This window comes from Herpailurus yagouaroundi, unplaced genomic scaffold (genome assembly GCF_014898765.1).
Source record: "Herpailurus yagouaroundi ecotype Mexico unplaced genomic scaffold, PumYag 210, whole genome shotgun sequence".
Classification (NCBI taxonomy): Eukaryota; Metazoa; Chordata; class Mammalia; order Carnivora; family Felidae; genus Herpailurus; species Herpailurus yagouaroundi.
Genome location: NW_024412441.1, coordinates 17,534,241 through 17,552,896, shown reverse-complemented (window position 1 = coordinate 17,552,896; position 18,656 = coordinate 17,534,241). Strand labels below are relative to the sequence as shown.

Here is an 18,656-nt window from a genome sequence, read left to right as displayed (position 1 = left end):
AGAGAGACTTTGGGCTCAATCTGGGATCAGGGTGGCCAGGAAAATGGGCGTTAGTTAGGGCCAGCTCTGAGCACCTCACTGACTAGAATGTTAACAACCCCCAGGGCCTTTGGAGGACCCAACCCACAGCAGCAGAAAGATTCTGAAAGAGAGAAAAGTGTAGTGTGGCTGTTACACCTGGAGAAGAGGGAACTATGGGAAATATGGCTACTTCCCTCAGGTATGTTGAGGACCTAACTAAATAGACAAATATGTGGACATTAGATGGGGTGACTTTGTTTTTAATTTTTTTTTAGCGTTTATTTATTTTTGAGAGCACGAGCAGGAGAGGGAGGGGCAGAGAGAGAGGGAGACACAGAATCGGAAACAGGCTCCAGGCTGTGAGCTGTCAGCACAGAGCCCGACATGGGGCTCGAACCCACAAACTGTGAGATCATGACCTGAGCTGAAGTCAGATGCTTAACCAACTGAGCCACCCAGGTGCCCCTTAAGTAAGCTCTGTGCCCAATGAGGAGCTTGAACTCAGGATCCTGAAATCAAGAGTTGCATGCTCTACCGACTGAGCCAGCCAGGCGCCCCTAGATGGGGTGACTATTAAGATGTTTTCTAAGCCTGAGGTTCTGTGGATTTCATCAGAATACCAAAAAGAAAGAGGGAAGAAAGGTGGTAAGGAGGATTGGAGTTGGGTCATAATTGTCCATAGGAACTTTATTTACTAAATAATAGTAACCTTTTTATTTAGTTCTACATTTGGGAAAGGACACATCAAAGGTAGATACTCAGTGCACTTAGCAAAGGGGACCGTATGTATAACTACGACTATATCATAGGACCATAGATAGAATGTCATCTGCTCCCCAGAAGCCCTCTTGAGCCTCTCCCAGGCATTCCCTCTACAGAGAAAACCACTTCCCCGACTTCTTTTCCACAGATTAGTTTAGCCTGTTTTTGAACATGTGTATAAATGGGACTGTACAGAGTATTCTCTCTTATGTCTGGCTTCCTCAGCATAGTGTCAACACTTCGTTTGTGGGATTCATCCATGTACAAGTGAGCTGTAAGCATCCATGACTGTCTGCATCCCGCCATCTCTTCCTGTCTGCACTGTGCATGCCCACACTGATGAGTACCCTAACCTGTGTGTGGATGACTGGGCAGACTACCAAGGAAGTTGCCCTAACCTCTAAGCCTAGGGCTTAGTCCTTCTTGCCTGGGTAGCACATGCTCACATGCAAGGTGGACTCCAAGTGAAGAAGGGGTAGCATAAGAGGTGGCTGTGATGCATGGGAGGCATTGTGGACAGTCCCTGAGAGGCAAGCCAGGCAGATGCCCTGAGGCAGGGTGTTGGGCAGCTTTTCCACAGCGGAACAGGCCACTGTTGTTGCTTCCTGAGCTGCCCTAGAGACGTGGAAAAGGCAGCTCACGCCTTTGGCCAGATGCCTGATGGCCTTTTAGGGTAGTTCAGCCTTGGCAGGGCCTGGTTCCCCTCCAGAGAAGCAAAGATGAGGGGCCCCAGAGGGGGCTGCGTTGACCAGTGTGGTTGTCCCAACATCCTAGTGGCCCACTCTGGTTGGTGCCTGGCTCCTGGCTGGGCTGCCCCTTGCAGGAGCTAGAGGGAAGGTTGGATGCTGGGAGGCAGAACGCCTGCTTTCCACTTCCTGGCTCTGCTGTGGATTTGGGAAAGTCATTTCCAGATTTCCCAGAGCCTTAGACTCCTCTTAGCGCTAATCCAGTGTCCTGATCTTACAGAGGCCTGTGGGGGGCAGGGGCGGGGAGGGGCAGGGCTGAGGCAGAGGCCTGGCCTGGTGTGAGCTTAAGGCTGGAGCTTGTTTCCTTATATGACAGTGGCTGGGATGGCTCCAGTGGCTTCTGCATCCTCCTTTGTCCGGCTGGTTTGAGTTCCAGAGAGGCCTTGCCGGGTGGGGTCGGGCAACTTCTAGGAGAGGAAGAGCCCCTGGCCAACCTCAGCTGAGCCCATGGCTCCTTTTTCTTGCCCCCTACACAGTTTGGGTGTTATTTGGGGTGAGTCCTTGCGTTTTCTGCTCCGTAGAGTAAGTTCTCAGTCTAAAATTAAAAAGTGGCCCTATCCCCTGTCCCTGTGTCCCGGTGGGAACTGAGATCGTGTTTAAAAGGCAGGAGACCATGAGAATGAAAGGTAGTGCACAGGGGGGGATGGCGAGGGGGAGCATGTCACCTTCAGATGTGGGTTCCTTTTCATCCATTCACCCAGTGCTTTTTCTGGTGCTTTTCTTCTTTTCTGGACAACAACCCTGTCCTGACCCACCCAGCCCGCCTCTTCCCTTCTGGAACCACCCCGGCTCTGCTTCGCTGGCCTGCCAGCACCCCCACCCCTAGGTTGGCCCCTCCCCACCCTCTGCAGGGTAAAGGAGCTCCCACACAGGCCTGGGTTTTGGATTAATGAAGCCCAGATGCAGGCCTTCTGACTCTGGCTACAAGTTAGCTTTGGAGTAGCAGCACAGAGGGGCCATTTACCGCCCACTGTGCTCCAGGCCCAGCTGCTGCCGGGGCTGCTGGGGAACAGCTGGAGAGCAGGTCCTGACTGCCAATGAGGTGGAAGCCATGCGGAGTGTGTGGTGTGGCCAGGGAGAAAATGGAGGGTGGGGCTCTGGGTGAGGGGTAGGGGTCTGGCTGCACTCACAGGATGATGAGGGGCTCCTGTTTGCTATCCCATGAGGCAGTCTAGATGAGGCTGCCTCTCCACAGGTCTCTGGTCCGGTTGGAATGCTGAGGGGCTCCGCAGAAAGGGGTCAAGGCTAAAAGGAGAGAGGGTCAGGGAGGGCCCCATGGGTTAATGTCAGGTCTTCCGATGAAGAATGGACCAGGGAGGGGCACCTTGGGCTCAGGTCATGATCTCGAAGTTCCTGAGTTTGAGCCCTGCATCAGTCTCTATGCTGACAGCATGGAGCTTGCTTGAGATTCTCTTTTTCTCTGTCCCTTGCCCACTCACCCTCTCTCTCAAACACTAAAATAAAAAAAGGAATGGACCAGGAATGGCTGGCCCCTCCCTGGGTTGCCAGATAAAATATAAATATTGCACGGGAGAAACTTAATGCTAAGCAAATTATTCTATTTATCCATAAGAAGTTCAAATCTAACTGGGCAGCCTATATTTTTACTGGCTAAATCTGGCAATCCTGTCTCTCCCTGCAGCTGAATTTCTTCTTTAAGTAATAGTTTTATTGAACTACAACATACAAACAAACAGAACACAGACCATCAGTGTATGGCTCAGTGGATTGCCACAAATCGAGCACATGTGAGACCAGCTCTCTGGTCATGAAATGAAATAGGAGCAGAACCTGCCTACCCCCCAAGCGTCACCACTATTCCCGGCTTCCAACAGCTGCTATTTGCCTATTTTTATACTAGATGTAAATTAAATATAAATTAAATCATACACAAGTATTCTTTTGTACCTGGCTTCTTTCACATGACACTGTGAAGATCCATGCCTTCGGATACAGTTTTAACTCACTGTCGTTAGGCATAGGGTTGAGTTGCGTAGATGGAGCCCAACCTGTGAATGCATTCTGTTGGCATATCAAGAGTACACTTCTGCCTCTCGTGTGTGTGTGTGTACGTGTGTACCTAGGAGTAAGATTGCTAGGTCATGGGGTGAGCACATGTTCATCTTTAGTAGATCTTGCCAAGCAGTTTCTCAAAGTGGATTAAATTCCCACCTGCTGTGTATGAGCATCTCTGTTGATGCTCACCAGCAGCGTGCATTTCCCGTCTTTTTCAGGTTCTCCTTTCTGGTGTATGGCAGCTTCTATTTTTCCTCTTTCTAATCAAGAACCTGTTGCTTTGTTGATTCCTCCGACTTTCATGACTAAGTGCTAAGAAAATCAACAAGGGCCCTGCGTCAGCCTGCTCAGCCCCACAGGAGCCGTTCAAGGAGGCATCCCTCCCCCACCTCAGTTCCATCACCCAGGAGCCTCCCTCACGTGAGGCCTGGGCAGCAGGAGGCTCTGCCCTGGGGAAGTTGCAGTGGAGCCCAGACCATTAAGCCCGGAAGTGGCTGGGCTGGATCCTGCCTCCCTAAAGTACTTGCTCGGCATTTCCTGGTGCTGCCCGTGGCAGGCTGTTCCCGATATCCGCCCAGTCCCTTGTGGTGTCCTTCCAGGGAGGTGGCTGAGGGCACCTGTGAGGGTCCCTCCAACAGTGCTGTTACCTGAGGGCATTTCTCCTCTAAGGAGCTGGTTCTAACCCAAGTGTTTTCCTTCGTGTTCCTTATGTTCCCTCTAACTTCAGGACCTCTCATTTGCTTCCTCTGATGGTGGCTCTCTGCAGGAACTGGGGACTGTGGCCACATCAAGGTCCATGCCAGGGGCTGACGTCTGCTGCCCATGGGGAGCCACAATGTATGGAGGTGCAAGAAAAGATGGGAGCCTCGTGGTAGAAATGGGTTGTGGCATGGAGCATAGGCAGAGGAGGGACCCCAGACCCCTCTTCCCATCACTCCTTCCAGCCTCTTCGGCCGCTACCACCCCAGCCCCATCCTCTGGTCTCCACACCCCTTTGCTCTTCCCTTTTGCTCCTTCCAGCCCTCAAGGACTCATGAAAATCAGAGCCCTGAACATTAGCATCTGAAATCCCCATCAGAGGTCTTCACTCCAAAAGATGGCAGATACTAGCCCCATCCCAACTGTTCAGTGCTAGACTGGTCCAGCCCAAACTGAGTGGAGCCAAAGGCACTTCACTGCCTCACATGACCCACTGACCTACCGATTGGTCCAGGAGCTGGGGGCTTCAGGCACAGCAGGCTCTGGGTGTGGTCAGAACTCTGTCCCTGTCCTCTGTCTCTGCTTGATTCATCATCCAGGCTCTCACACAAGGAGGCAGGATGGTCACCAGCAGGTGTAGGATCACCTCCTGTCAGATCAGTGGCCCTGCTGGAAAGGCACATACACTCCTGATAATTCCAAACAGGGCACCGAGGCTACCTCTCAGTGACTCAGTCACTCAGATTCTGATGGGCCAGGCCTGGCTCATGTGCCCACCCTGGGAGCACCCTGGGTGGGAGCAGGTTCTCCAAAGGAAAGCCACTGGATGCTAGGTAAAAAAAAAAAAAAAAAATTTAGCCCCACTCTCTATTACCCTACATGGTCTAAAAGATTCAAACACTGCAAAGGACAGAAAAGGCAAAGGTCTGTGCAAAAGCAGCTGAACATTGCCCATCTCTGTGTATCCACAGAGAAGTATAGATATTCAGAGAGAAAGACCAACTAAGAAGAAAAACCACTGTGCCAGCATCTGAAATTAAAGTGACTCTAATTTTTTTACTTTTGCTTATTTTTAAACCTTCCCATCATGTTTTATTGCTTCTAAAATAAATAATGTTATAAACCAAAAGAGTAAGCCAAAGTACTCCAGACAACATGGCTCTCCCATGTTTACCACTCGGAGGGCATCCTGCCCCCTCGTGGACTTCAAGCCCACCTGCTCTCAGAGTGTCCCGCCACTCAGTCCCTCTTACTCCTTCCCTCACAGGCAGCTTCGAAGCCAGCTCAGCCTTGTGGTCATTGCCCGGATGCTAGACCAGCAAGAGACGCTCCCTCTCTGGCAAGAGAAGGCCCAGGTGAGTCTTGGCCTCAGCCGGGCAGCATCCACTGGGCCCAGGAAGCCTGTGGGTGAGCAAAGGCTCTCCCCAAGGCCTGCCTGCTCCTGAGGCTTTTCTCAAAGGTTGGGGTCCTCAGGCCAGGAGAGCCAAGTTGAGTTTGAATTTTTCACTCATACCCTTGCATTCAACAATTACTATTTTGTATGCCTCCTGTGTACTAGGCACTAAGGATAGAGCAGTGAGCTGGGAGCGTGTGTTACTTTTTTTTTTTTTTTTTTTTTTTTTAAAATACGCATGACATAAAATTTACCATTTTAATGTTTGGGGTTTTATTTTGTTTTGTTTTTGTTTACCATCATGACAGTTTTAAGTGTAGAGTTCAACCGTTCACTGGCTCTAAATACATTTGAGACGTCGTGCAGCCATCACTGCCTTCCACCTCCAGAAATTTTTTTATCCTCCCAAATAGAAACTCCATACCCATTAAACACTAATTCCCATTGCCTCCTCCCCCGGCCCCTGCTTATATTACTTTTTATATGTGGAAAAAAACAGTGAAGGTGAAAACAAACACTACACACTTAAAACTACTCACTCCTAGTGCCTCTCCCTTTCCAGTGTTAGGCATTCTTGGAACAGCAAGAGAAGCACAGCTTTGTCTTCTTTCCCCATTCCCCTTCTCTCCAGAAAGCTCTGACCACAGCCTCTGTGCAGCTTGGGGCCCTGGGGGTGGGGGCAGGCGGCATGGGTCACAGCCAGCCCAAGGATGGGAGTCTGAGCATGCTCTCTCCCTACCTCCTAGAAGCTCTGTGGGATCCCAGAATAGGCGCTGGGTACAGCCGAACCCTCTGGCTCAGCAACACAAGATGGGCAAGGCAGTCCCTGTGAAGGGCTGTGTGTCTCTATTCATAGAGGTGTACAAGGCAAGCCCGCGTAACCTTTTGCCCAGAGTGCTGAGAGAATGTTCCAGCACATCCTGGGGCAGCCTGGACAATATAGCTGAGTCTGCAATGCCATGATTGTAGGGCGGGAGCTCAGAAAGCTGACTGGTTGGGTTGGCTTTTCAGAGTGGGCTCGGCCTGGCTTCTGCCCCGGCTGCCCCCTTTGCCATAAATACTTTCCCCCTAGGACTTAGCATGGCTGGAACTTCTTGTCATGCCAGTTCCTGCTAGAACATCACCTCCACCTGGAAGCCCTTCCTGACCACCCAATCTGAAGTGCCCTGGCACCATCACCCTGTTTAAAATTTTATTTGTATTTACCTGTTTTAAATTTTATTTATATTTACCTGTTTTTATTTGTATTTACCTTCTGACAGTGTCTTATTTATTTGTTCAGGGTCTGTGTTCACACACACACAGACCCCAACACCAGCTCCTTGAATGCAAGGACCAAATGCTTTCAGCTCACCACTGCCTGTTGGCGCCTGGCACACTTCTGGAGGTTCTCAAGGCACACTTATGGAGTGAACACGAGCCTGAGGTTGAGTTCCTGGAGTGTGCAAGAGGAAGTTCCCTTTCCCTGGAGACCTGGGGAGGGGTGGGTGGGCGAGTGGCCTGCACTGGGGTCACTTCACACAGGGAAAAGCCTGATGACAGAGCATCTCTGTGAAGGAGGAGGAACCAATCAGTGTCTCAGGGGCGCCAAGCGGTTAGGAGTAGGGGCAGGCAGAGATGCAGCAGGCAGACAAGACCCGAGTGGTCCCAGAGGGCTCTGGAGGGCAGGTGGGGGTCACCAGGGCCCAAGGAAAACAGAGCACAGTGTCAGCAGAGCAGAGGGGAAAGGCCAGAGCATCAAGATCGGGAAAGGCAAGATGGCTGTGGGTGGAGGGGCATAGCCACCCCCCTGCACTGTTTGAAGAGACCAGAAAGACAAGGGGTGGTTCAAGCATCAGAGTCAATTTAAGGCTTGGGCTTTGTTTTTGATGTGTTTTTTTATTGGCTAGAGCCTGTGTGTGGGAGAGTGAGGAGAGCATGATGGGGACCAAAGAGCTGGGAGGGGAAGTGCTATGGATTACCTGGCCCGGGCAGGCCCTTCGAGGGAGGCAGTAAACGACTCCTCAGGGTGGGGATGTACCCCCACACACCAGGGGAGAACTGGCCTGGGAGCCCCTAGCTGCTCGCCGGGGCCCACCGGGGACCAAGCCAGACTCAGCCCTGCCCAGCTCCAGGCCTTTCCAACCATACCAGTCACCCCCATGCGCCCCCCCCCCCCCCCCGTGTGCTATCTGTACAGGAGACCCTAGCTGAGCATCACCTCTGTGCCAGGCTCTGTGCCAGGCTCCACACCAGGAACCACCCTCAGAAGAGAGGGTGTGAGCAAGGTGGGCTGAGGGCACAGTGACTAAGTGTGCCTGAGGGCAGTGAAGTGGCTTCCAGAGAAGGTATCCTGAGCCAGGTCTTGGAGGCTGAGTCAGTGCTTGTGTTCCAGAGAGGAGGGTCTGCAGGCAGGCACCAGCCTCCTGGCGGCTCAGCTCCGGAGAGGAAGGACCAGCTGGGGCCTGCCCGAGGCCCTCCCCGTGTGTTTCCCCCATCTCTGCTGCAGGCCTGGGGTTGCCACGTGGGCCTCCCAGGTCTCCAGGCTGCAGGCACTCCCCTTTCCAGTCTGGCCTGTCAGACGGATCCTTGCCTTCAAAGGGCCACCTTGGCCCCACAGCCGCCCACATCAAACCCGCACGCCCCCTTTCCCAACTTCTCCATGTGGCCTGCCTGTGCTGCCTGTTTTTCTCTGCCCTCCTCGCAGGCTGACCCTGCGCTCTCTGCTTGCAGCTGTGTGCCCTGGCCCTCCTTCCTTTCCATCACACCCCAGCCAAAACAGTGGTAGCTAACATGGTGCACAACCCTGGCCGCATCCCAGGTGCTGTTCTCAGAGCTTACCTCTCATAGGAGTCCCAAGCAGTAAGGGCTGTTACCATCAGATGTTTTTCACAGATGGGGAAACTGAGGCACGTGTGGTTAGGAAACTTCTTAGGGTCATACAGCTGGAAAGCCTTGGAGCTAGGATTTGACTCCAGAGTCCTTGTTCTTGACTACTGCAGCACGCTGTCTCCACTTCTCCAGCCCCTTCCTCAGCTCTCATTGTGGTGACAAACCGGACCACACCTGCCACTTCATGCTGAAGATGCCCTGCTGGTCCCCTGAGCTTTATTCCTAAGTGGCAGATAGAAGGACAAGGGCTGTCCCTTCTACTTCCTTCATTGATGTATACATGTTTGATAAACCTTATCAGTAGATTGACTATGAAGGGGAATCTAAGGGTTGAGAATTGACTCCTCTAGGAGAGGATCTGGGGTGAATGCCTGGGCAGAGGCCTCTCAGGGCACTGCTGGGAAGGAGGAGCCCGTGACCCCTGGATGGCTTGGCTCTCTGTCTCTGGTTGCAGTCTGAAGCCCTAGAAACAGGAGCTGAAGAACTGAATTGGAGGGATGGGACTTCTGTAGGTGGTCAGGATGCAAACCCCCAAAACTCGTATTTTCCAGGAGAGCCTCGAAGTCAGGCCTGCTGCCTGTTGTCCCTGTGAGTCCTGGGACTATCCCAGAAAGAGCAGGGTTTTGTCCGCATTCACCAGTGTGCTCCAGACACTGCTCAGGGCACTGAAGATACAGCCCTGAACAGAACCTAGTCCCTCCCTTGTGAAACTCATGGTCCCGGGGGAGATGGACACAGGCATCAAGAAATAAGCAAATATTTGGCATACCAGATGGTGATAAGGGCTCTGGAGAAAAATAAAGCCAGATAAAGAGGAGAGGGAATGTTGAGAGATGGGGATATTTGTGCACAGAACTGAAGTCAAGCAGGTTTCTTGGGGAAGAGCATTCCACACAGGGAACAGCAAGTACAAAGGCCCTGGGGTAGGCAGAGTTCTCTTAGGTTGGAGGAAAAACAGAAACCATTGTGGCTGGAGCAAAGGATCAAGGACAGAGTAGTAGAAGTTGAGGTCAGATAGGTAAGTGGGGATTCAATCCACCAGAGCCTCGGGGCCATGGTAGAGGCTTTGACTTTGATGCTGAAGTGGAGAGCCATTGGAAGGTTTTGATAAGAGAAACAGAATCTGATTTATTAAATATGTTGAAAGGCTACTGCGTTGAGCATAGGTGATTGCAGTAATCCTGGTAAGAGATGATGGTGGTTTGGCCTGGGGAGATAGTGTTGTAGGTGGTGAGAAGTGGTAGGACTCTAGGTGTAATTCCCAGGTACAGCCAGTGGGATGCTGTGATGTGAGAGAAAGGAGACCAGGAGGGCTCCAGAATATAGACAACTGGCAGGTTGAGGAAGCCCTTTACCGAGATAGGCAAGACACAGGTAGAACAGGTTTGGGGCCAAGTCAGGAGTTTGCTGCTTATCCCAGGCCATCTCTTGCAACACAGTCAACCTCTTTTGTCAAGCCACGTCTTCCAGTTTGGGGTCTGGAAAACATGGGCTTTAAGTGGCCAAAATGGAGGAGGTGCACAACCTGCATCTCCTATGGAGAAGCTGGCTGCAGCCCCAACCTGCCCTTCACTCATTCAGTTGTTTAATGAATGCTAATGAAACACACACCAGGTGCCAGGTGCTGTGCTAGACTGTGGGGACACTGCAGTGAACAAAACCTGCCCTAGGAGGCCTTACCTTCTAGTGGGGGAGGGGGGGCAGGTAATAAACACAATAAACAAGTAAATTACGTAACGTGTTAGGAGGTGGTAAATGTGATCGGAAACGTAAGTAGTTCAGGGCGAGGGCATTGGCAGGTGTGGGTGGTGTAGGTGGCAGCGTAGACAGGGAACTGGGGCTGCAAGGGAGACAGGGGCAGCTGTGTGTGTCTGGTCAGAAGGCCCAGTCAGAGCACAGGCTGCAGGGAGCAGCAGGGCCACCTGAGCCTCACAGACACTTAAGATCCTGGCCTTCTCCACGGGGCAGATAGAAGCACTGCTGGGGTCTGAGCACAGGAGTGACCAGCCATGTGGACAATTGCCCGGCTGGAACTCCTCTTCTCCTCCTGCCAGGCAGACTGACAAGACCAGTGGAGGCCCGCCTTCTTGGGTGATCATTTGCCTCTTGCCTGGAGGTGTCTGTCCTAATGAGCTGAGTGTTTGCAGAGACAGCTTCCAGCGGTGGGGGTGAGGTGGGGAGGCGCAATGTCAGGTCCCGGCCCTGCTGAGATGCACACGGTCCAAATATGCCCTTATCCCTGAGAGGGGTGTGGCTGCCAGAGCTGGAAACAAAAGAGAGTAAGCAATCAGAAGGCCACAGCTTGTGCGCTGAGCAGGGTGAAGCCATTTTCACGGAGAGGAAAACATAGGAGCCATGGAGCTGCAGTTGTGTGCCCTGCCCACCCCCAGCTTCTGTAGCAGGGAGGGCCCTGGGGTGAGGCTGCCTGCCTGAGGACTGCTTCTGGGGGCGTGGGCTGCAGAGCCTGGCCCCTGTGCTTGCACAGCTGTGATCCCAGAGCAGGCAAGGGCCCTTTTGGAAACTATCCCTAGCCTTGCAAGGCCTGAGCAAGACAGCACAGCTCTGGTTTTGGTGAAGCTCCAGATGGTGCCTCTCTTTTGCCCAGAACCTTCTCTCTCCCTCCCTCCCTCCCTCCCTCCTCTCTCTCTCTCTCTCTCTCTGTCTCTCTCTCTTTCTCTCTCCTCTCTCCCTCCCTCTCTCTCTCTCTCTCTCTCTCTGACTCCTCATCTCCCTTCCTAAAGGGATGTGACATTAGGCCAAGAAGACCTGGCCCCCTTCCAGGAGCCAAGGCCTCAGGCCTGTCTCCTAGCCCTCAGCCCAGCTGCTCTTGTGGACTGTCTGAGCCTGTGGCCGGCTGAGGTGCTGAGCAGGTGTCTGCGGGTGAGTCAGGGGGAGGAAGCCAGGTGTCCCGGGCAAGGCTGGGCTAGAGCAGGGAACTGGGTGAGGGGCTCGGGCCTAAGTCCTTTTGGCCAGCCTACACTTGCTACATGTGAAAAGATGGTGCCTCTGTGAATTCCCCTGGCGTTGCTTCTTTGATCAGCAGCCCCCTTTCCCAGAGAGGTCAGGGCTCAGAAACTGCCTGCCGTTTGCCCTGGCCACAAGTTAGCTCCACGGCAGCTGGATGGTTGTTGCTAAGTCTCAGCCCAGGCTGCCCAAAGCAGGTGCAGGGCCTGGGCCAGGAGTGGCTTACTGCAAACACCTGGACTCCTGCAGGCCCTGTTCCTGGGAGGGGTGGGGGCACTCCCATTTGTTCAGAGAGGGAGATGCAGTTTTCATGGGTGATGGGGTGGCTGGCAGATTAAGTGACATATCAAGCAAATGCAGCACGTGGACCTTGTGGGGAATCCCCACTCCAAAAGCCCAACTGGTGAGGACATCTTTGAGACAATCAGAGAAAACTGAACATGGTGTTAGCCCACATAAGGAATTCTTGGTAATTTTGTTGGGCAGGAGAACATACTGTGACCATGCTGGGGAGAGAAATCCTTATCCTTTTCGGTTTAGAAGCTCTTTATGGGTAAAATGATACAATGTTTGGATTTGCTTTAAAATTCCCTGGAAGGAAAAGGGTGGGGGCGGAGAAACAGGGGCAGGCAGAATGATGTAGAGCTAGCGCAGTCATTAGAGGGGGTGGCGGGAGGTACACAGCCTCTGCTCCTCCGTAAGCCTCTCCAATCCCCACAGCAAGTTCAGTGGAGAGACGCACGAGAGGCCTGAGCAGCAGCTCAGGGTGGGAAGGATCTTGCCCTCTTTGCTGGCCTTGGTTCTTCCAGCCCCAAGTGCTTACTCCAGGGAAGTGGATCAAACAGCCAACCTACAAAGATCTTAGTGCGCTCCTTTAAGGGAAGGCTCAGCCTGTGTTAGGCATCACATGCATGCATGGCCCTCCTGTGGTTGTCTCCATTTTGTCTGGCTCCAAGAGGCCACACAGCATGTCAGTAAGAGGTGGATCCAGGTTGTGGAAGGTGGTGGTCTGGCTCCAGAGCCCACGCTCTGACCTCCTAGTGCCAGCCAAGTGTCCCAAGCACCCAATGTGTGACGGCCTCTCTTCTCCTCCCTAGCTGTCTTTGCTCAGCCAGCTTCTGAGCTTCATGAGGCCATCATCCCTCAGACAGTACCTGGGCTCTGAGACCTTGCCACCCTGCCAGGAGCAACAGCCAAAGACCAATGCTGAATTAGACCACAAGGTGAGCACCCAGCACCTGCCTACCTCAGCCCAGGCACCACACAGCCCGGTAATGAGGAAGGCAGGGCTGTCCACACTGCAAGCCTATAGGGCCTTATTGCTGCCAGTCCTCCTAAAACCCCAAGGCCTTTAAAATTCCAGCAAACGCCTCCCTCTGGTGAGAGGAGGTGCTCATCATCCCTGCATAGCCTGTAATTAGGGCCCTTGCCCGTGCCCCTCACAGAGGCTCAGTGGGGCGCTCCATGCACAGGCACTCTGGCCCTCTGGCCCTGCTCCTGGGTTTTGCTGCATTCTTTATAGTCCCATGTGCATTTACTAGCCGTGGAGTGCCCTGTAGTCCTACAGCATAGTTTAAAGAGGATGCAAGGGCTGAAATAATGCTGGTGAGGGAAGCGGGGCTGGGAGGGAATGTCCAGATGTGACAGGCATTCTGTGTTCCTAGGGCAGAGCTGGGTACCTCCTCCCTGTTTTTCGCTGTGGTTGCCCCTGAGGCTGAGTCCTTGGCCTTTCCCCAGTTCTTCCTAATTGACTTTCTAGACATTGTTCAGCTTTCCCAAAAGCCATGCATTGGTGGGAGTCTGGGGCAAAGAGGTACCCCAGAGTCTTCAGGTTGTGGTGTTTGGAATAATGAGGCCTGTGGACCCTTGGGGTGAATGCAGGCAGGGACAGTGGTATAGGGGTATAGGGGCTTCAGAGTGGGAGCCCCAAGTCTGACTCTGGGAGGTGGGGAGAGTGGGGGTTGTGTGGATCTCAGTGAGCTCCCCTATCCTTGGGGCCTCGAGGATGAAGAGTAGAGATAGAGATCTTCCTAATTTAGGAAAGTGGTAATTCCAAAAGCTCACTCAGAGGTTGGATGTTGATGATCCAGAAGTCCACCCTTTGGGCATTGCTGTGCAAATCAGATAAATGAATTAATTTACTTAATGAACACAAATGAACCATTAAGAAGATATGATAATCCCAGGTGTATACGCCTCTTCTGGAACATGTAGGTAAGGTTATCTTTTAGCTGTGCCTAATATTAGTGCCTTTACGAGGCTGCTGCCTGCCTCCCAGGAGAATGTGAGCTGTGTGTATGCCCTGTTCTCGTTCCCCATCTATTTCCTGAGAAATGTGCTGGTTGTGGAGACTGTGTTTGGATGTTCCAGGGCTTCTAGAAAGGAGGTGGGGTCAGCCCATAGGCAGGAAGGGTCTGTCTGAGCAGGACACAAGTGGGAAGGACTCAGGCTGGGTTAGGGGAAGGAAAAAGGAGAGAGGAAGAAGAGGGAGTGGTAGCAGAAAAGAAAAGGCTTGTATCTGATCTGCCCAGTGAGGAGTGTGTGCTTCAGACACTTTGGAGCCCACTCCTGTGACCTCACCCAGCAGAGTTGGGACTACCAAGCCAGAGGCTTCCACTTGGCTCCTTGCTTTTCAGAGCCCATCTGGCAGCAAATGTCTGTTCAACAACCAGGGAAGAAGAGGAGGAAGCGGGCTGAGGGTATCCTTTATTTTGAGTACTGTTCTCATGCATATAAAGGAAACTGTGTCCCCCTTGTCTGCTGCCATATTGGAAATGACCTGTTTGGCCTGGAAACATGGAGGGGACAGTATGTCTCATCAGGGTGCCCCAAAACGGTAGGGTTAGAGTGTTGGCCCAGCCCAGGGCAGTGAAGGGGGCACGTGGGTCCAAGGGCAAGTGAAGGAGACACATGAGGCCAACGCAGGTCTCCAAGGCCTTTGCTGCAGCTTGAACCCACCTAGGATTGATCCCAGCCTGCAGCAGAGGAGGGAAAGGGCACTGGGCTGGGAAGGGGAGGAGGTGGGGCTGGTTCGGAGACGCGGGTCTGCACAGAAATGGGAAGAGTTCTGTCCTCCTGGGCAGGTGCCGTGCTGACCACGAGGGGCCTGGTGGGGCAGGTGCCAGGCTCCCACAGCCCAGCCCTACTCCCACCTTGGCCAACTGACTCCTCATTAGGCCCAAGCATGTTTCATCTTCAAAGGTGATCAGGCTACTCACCAGCCAAAAAGAGCAGTGGCGTCACCAGCCCTATTTTACAGGGAGTGGTGGTCTGGGCCTGGGCTGAGCCTTTCATCCCTAGAGCTCAAAGTCTTTGACTTCCTTCTGTCCAAGCACAGTGGGGAAACTAAGGCCAGAGTGAGCTTGGCCCCAGGCAACCTGACCTGGAGGAAAGGACTTTCCTAACCCTTGGGGCTGCAGTGCTGAGCCCCATCCCCCCCAGGCCTTGCTCACCCTGTCTGGAAGATTTCCTGTGAGAGGCTGGGGTGACTGCCCTCCTCCAGCCCTCCAGATAAACACTTCTGCCAGGCTCCCCTCCCCCTGTTCTCCCCATCTCCTCCTTTGCAGCCGAACAAAGGAGGGGGTGGGTGTTTGGCCCAGTCTCCTCCCTCTCCTAGGAAGCTCCCAGCCTTCTTCCCCTCCCTGCCCTGTCCTCCAGTGGCTGGCTGGGAGAGCTGCTGACTGGTGCCCCAGGGCTTGACTTTCTCTCCTCACTGATCCTGTGGCTTTGCAGTTGACCCTTTACTTGTTGGTCTCCCCAGCTAGACCATGAGCACAGCCAGGGCTTCTCGGCATGGCATATTTGGCACTAGATGAGTGAATGAATGAACGAATGAATGCAACATGAGTTCCTCTCCCCCTCCCTGAACTCTATTCTACCACCCTATTATGGCCATCCACCCTCCTGCCCTGCTTCTCGAAACCTCCCTCCCTCTGCATGCCCTCTGACCAGCCTCTGCTTGTCAGCCGCCTTGTCTCTTAAAGTCCTTGTTTCATTAAGGCCACAAGGGTTTATAGCCTGCACTTCTCTTGTCAGAGGTCCTTGACTTCAGAAGTGTTACCTGCTTATGAGAGAACCAATCAGGGCACATTGTTCGTAATTATAAGCTAGTGAGATTCCTGCCTGGGAAAGCTAACCACCAAGAACAACAAAAAGCAGCAACATGGTCCTGCTGCAACCCTTCAGGGAGGCCGAAGGGGAGGCCACGGGAGGGCTCCTGCCCTGGCTGTTTGTCCTAGCTGGGTCAGGGCACAAAGTGTCCTAGCAAATCATGGCAGAGCTTGTGTGGAATATAAGATTCTGAAAAAAAGGAAGAAAGGATTCGCTTCCTAATGAGACGATTAGAACACTTCCAGCCTTTTAAAGTGCTCTTGATAAAGGGGTTGCTTGGCCCCTTGGTGGTTATTAGTGGCCCTGTGCTCACCTGGTTTGAGCGGGTCTCTCCCAGAGGAGAATAAACATCTAGGCCAGAGTGAGGCATGGGGGTCTGAGACAGCCCCTCAAGAGGCAGTGCCATTCAGATGAGAGAGGTGGAGAGGATGTTTTAATGCAGGAACCAGCTCCAGAGAGTTGGCCTCCCAGTGCCTCCATTTGGTCCTTGGATACCAGTTCAGTAAGAGACCAGCACCCCTCCCCCCACACCCCAGGCCCCTGTGGGTGAGGCTGTCCTTCTGACTGCTCTGCAGACAAACATGTGACTGGATGCAATTTGCTGCTGTCCCCTCAAAGTGACCCACTCAGCCTTCTAACCCAGAACCAGGAGCTTCCTTTTAGCTGACTTGCATGGACCATCTTGGGCCAGATTTTGTCTAATTGCATTCTGCCCAACCTCAGAGTTTTGGCCTGTTCACGTTTATTGAGATTACTGATGTTTCGGTCTTGTTAGACCTGCCATTGTATGTTCTGTTTTTATTTACCATACTTTCTTGTTTCTTGCTCTCCCCCCCCTTCCTCCACCTCTCCCCTGGCCCTTTGCTATAGTGAAGGAATTTTTGTTGTTCCACTTTTCTCCTGGAATTTTGGAAGGTCTACAGAACCAGAGTCCTTATAGTGGGGAATAAGTTTTTCCCCAGTTTGGTTAAATTTGGGAACTTTGAGGAAGTTAACTGTCATTGTGTGAGAAGAAAACAGAGGTTCACAAAGGGGGAAGTCCTAGATTGGGGCTGCATTGAGGCACCAGAAACTGGGTTCCTTTCTCCTCGTCCTCCTGGGCATGTTCTCTATGGAGCCTGATGAGTGTCCTCGTGGGGCAGGCAGTGCAGGGCCCACTGAGGGCTCTGCGTCTGTGATGGTCCCCATCTCCCCCAGGGGCTAGAGGGCAGCTGCAGGAGGCCCCACCACCCAAAGCAAGCCTGAGGACTTCAGGTGGCTCCGGTCAGCTTCCTCACCATGCACACTGCTTGCTGTCTGGCTCTGTGCTTGTGAGGCTTGGGGATGGTTTGTGTATTAGAGAAGGTGTGTGTGTAAAGAGTTGATTTTATGCGGGGGCGGGGGAGCGCACCAAGCTGGAGTGATGCTCTGGAGTAAACAAACTCTGCTCTGCACCCACAAACTCCTTTGAGCTCACTCCTGGGTCTCTGCACATCTTCTGCAGAGGGTGTGGGCCTGCCGTGTGTGTGTGTGTGTGTGTGTGTGTGTGTGTGTGTGTGTGTGTGTCTGGGTGCATGCATGTATGTCTGTGTGCATATGTGTTGTGTACATGTCTTTATATCTTTGTGGTGTGCCCTCGTGTTAGTAGAGTTGACAAACAAGTTTTACTGCTTTTGCTCCTGCTGCAAAGGCAGCTGGCCTGTCCCTGTGTTGGTAACCCTGCCAAGAGCAGCCTGAGTGACTGGGGTGTGGTTTGGGAGGTTGTGGGGAGTGAGCAGAAAGGGTGCCGCTAAGCCCTGGTGGCTCATACCCCCTCAGTCTTGGCTGGAGCACAGGCCCCTCACCCTGGGTCACCCAGAAGCACAGGTGGAACAGGAGCCTCCCCCTCTCCGCACACTCTCCGCCTTCTCACCTGCAAGAGCCCATCCTTATTGCCTGCCCCTCACCCTATACCTTAGGGAGAATCATACCCACAGGGCTGGAGACCTTGGTTAGGGCAAGATTAGATGGGTTGGGAAGAAACCAACTAGTTTTAACAAACAGAAAATAGGACACCTGGGTGGCTTAGTCAGTTAAGCATCTGACTCTTGGTCTCTGCTCAGGTCATGATCTCACAGTTTATGAGTTCAAGCCCCATGTTGGGTTCTGTGCTGATAGTGAGGAGCCTTCTTGGGATTCTCTCTCTTCTTCTCTCTCTGCCCCTCCCCTGCTTATGTGCGTGCGCACACACATGCGCGCACACACACACACTTTCTCTCTTTCTCTCTCTCAAAATAAATTAGTTAATTAAAAAAAAAAAAAAGAAAACAAATATTCAGGAATCCTGAGTTCTTCCCTGCCAAGTCTGTGATTGGTTCCTCCTTACTTCCTCCAAAGTGAAGAACATCAAACATCTTTTGAAATAAACCTCAAAGAGATGGCCTCTGGGAAGCTGACCCAAAGGGGTGATCCAAGCATCAGTCCCGGGTCACACCCACCTAGGAGGCTGCTGTGCCTCTTCGGAACGGGTACTTCTGAGCATCTGAAGGCCACATGGGGCCCAGGCCCAAACCAGCTTTGTTTGGGGCCCAGGAACTCTGGCTTCTTTGCAAGTGTGTGAGCAGGGCTTGAAGCGACAGAGTTTAAACTGGGGGGAGGGCAGGCTTGGATTCTTCAGGCAGCTTCTGAACCTGCACTTGCCCCAGGCCCAGTCCTCTTGCGACCCATGGGGGTCCCTCCCTCAGGCAGAGCCCTTACCCCATGCAAGGTGACTTATCTGCTTCTGGCCCAACACTACTCCTTCTCTTCATCTTTCAAGTCCTCAGAGTCCTCCTCAATAACCCTGTGATTGTCTTCCTCCCATTCTTACATAAGAAAAGGCAATCCTGAATGCCTCTCCCATCACATTCAGCCCCTCTGTCAGCAGACCCTACTTCATGCCTTCAGCTTTTCTCCTGCAAGTCAAACCACATCATTTGATTCCAGACAGGGGACATCTTTCCCAGAAATCCTGGGAAATGTGAGAGGTCAAGACTCCATTTTCTTTGCTCCTGCTGTTCCTTCTTCCTGGCAGTGCCTGGCCTGTCTTCCCTGCCCTTGGATCCCCATGGTCATTG

General features: G+C 52.8%; 1 protein-coding gene across 7 annotated transcripts in view; it reads left to right on the top strand.

Moving 5' to 3' along the window:
• Positions 1–18,656, top strand: part of FAM178B (family with sequence similarity 178 member B) — a 116,206-nt gene that overhangs the window by 85,739 nt on the left and 11,811 nt on the right. For 4 of the 7 annotated variants that reach the window (XM_040453954.1, XM_040453952.1, XM_040453949.1 and 1 more), the window contains exons 13-14: positions 5,512–5,599; positions 12,570–12,695. In XM_040453954.1, coding sequence (XP_040309888.1) covers positions 5,512–5,599; positions 12,570–12,695 — 214 coding nt within the window. Of the gene's footprint in view, positions 1–5,511; positions 5,600–12,569; positions 12,696–14,108; positions 14,172–18,656 lie in introns of all 7 variants that reach the window. The other 3 variants (XM_040453950.1, XM_040453951.1, XM_040453948.1) reach the window with 1 other exon arrangement.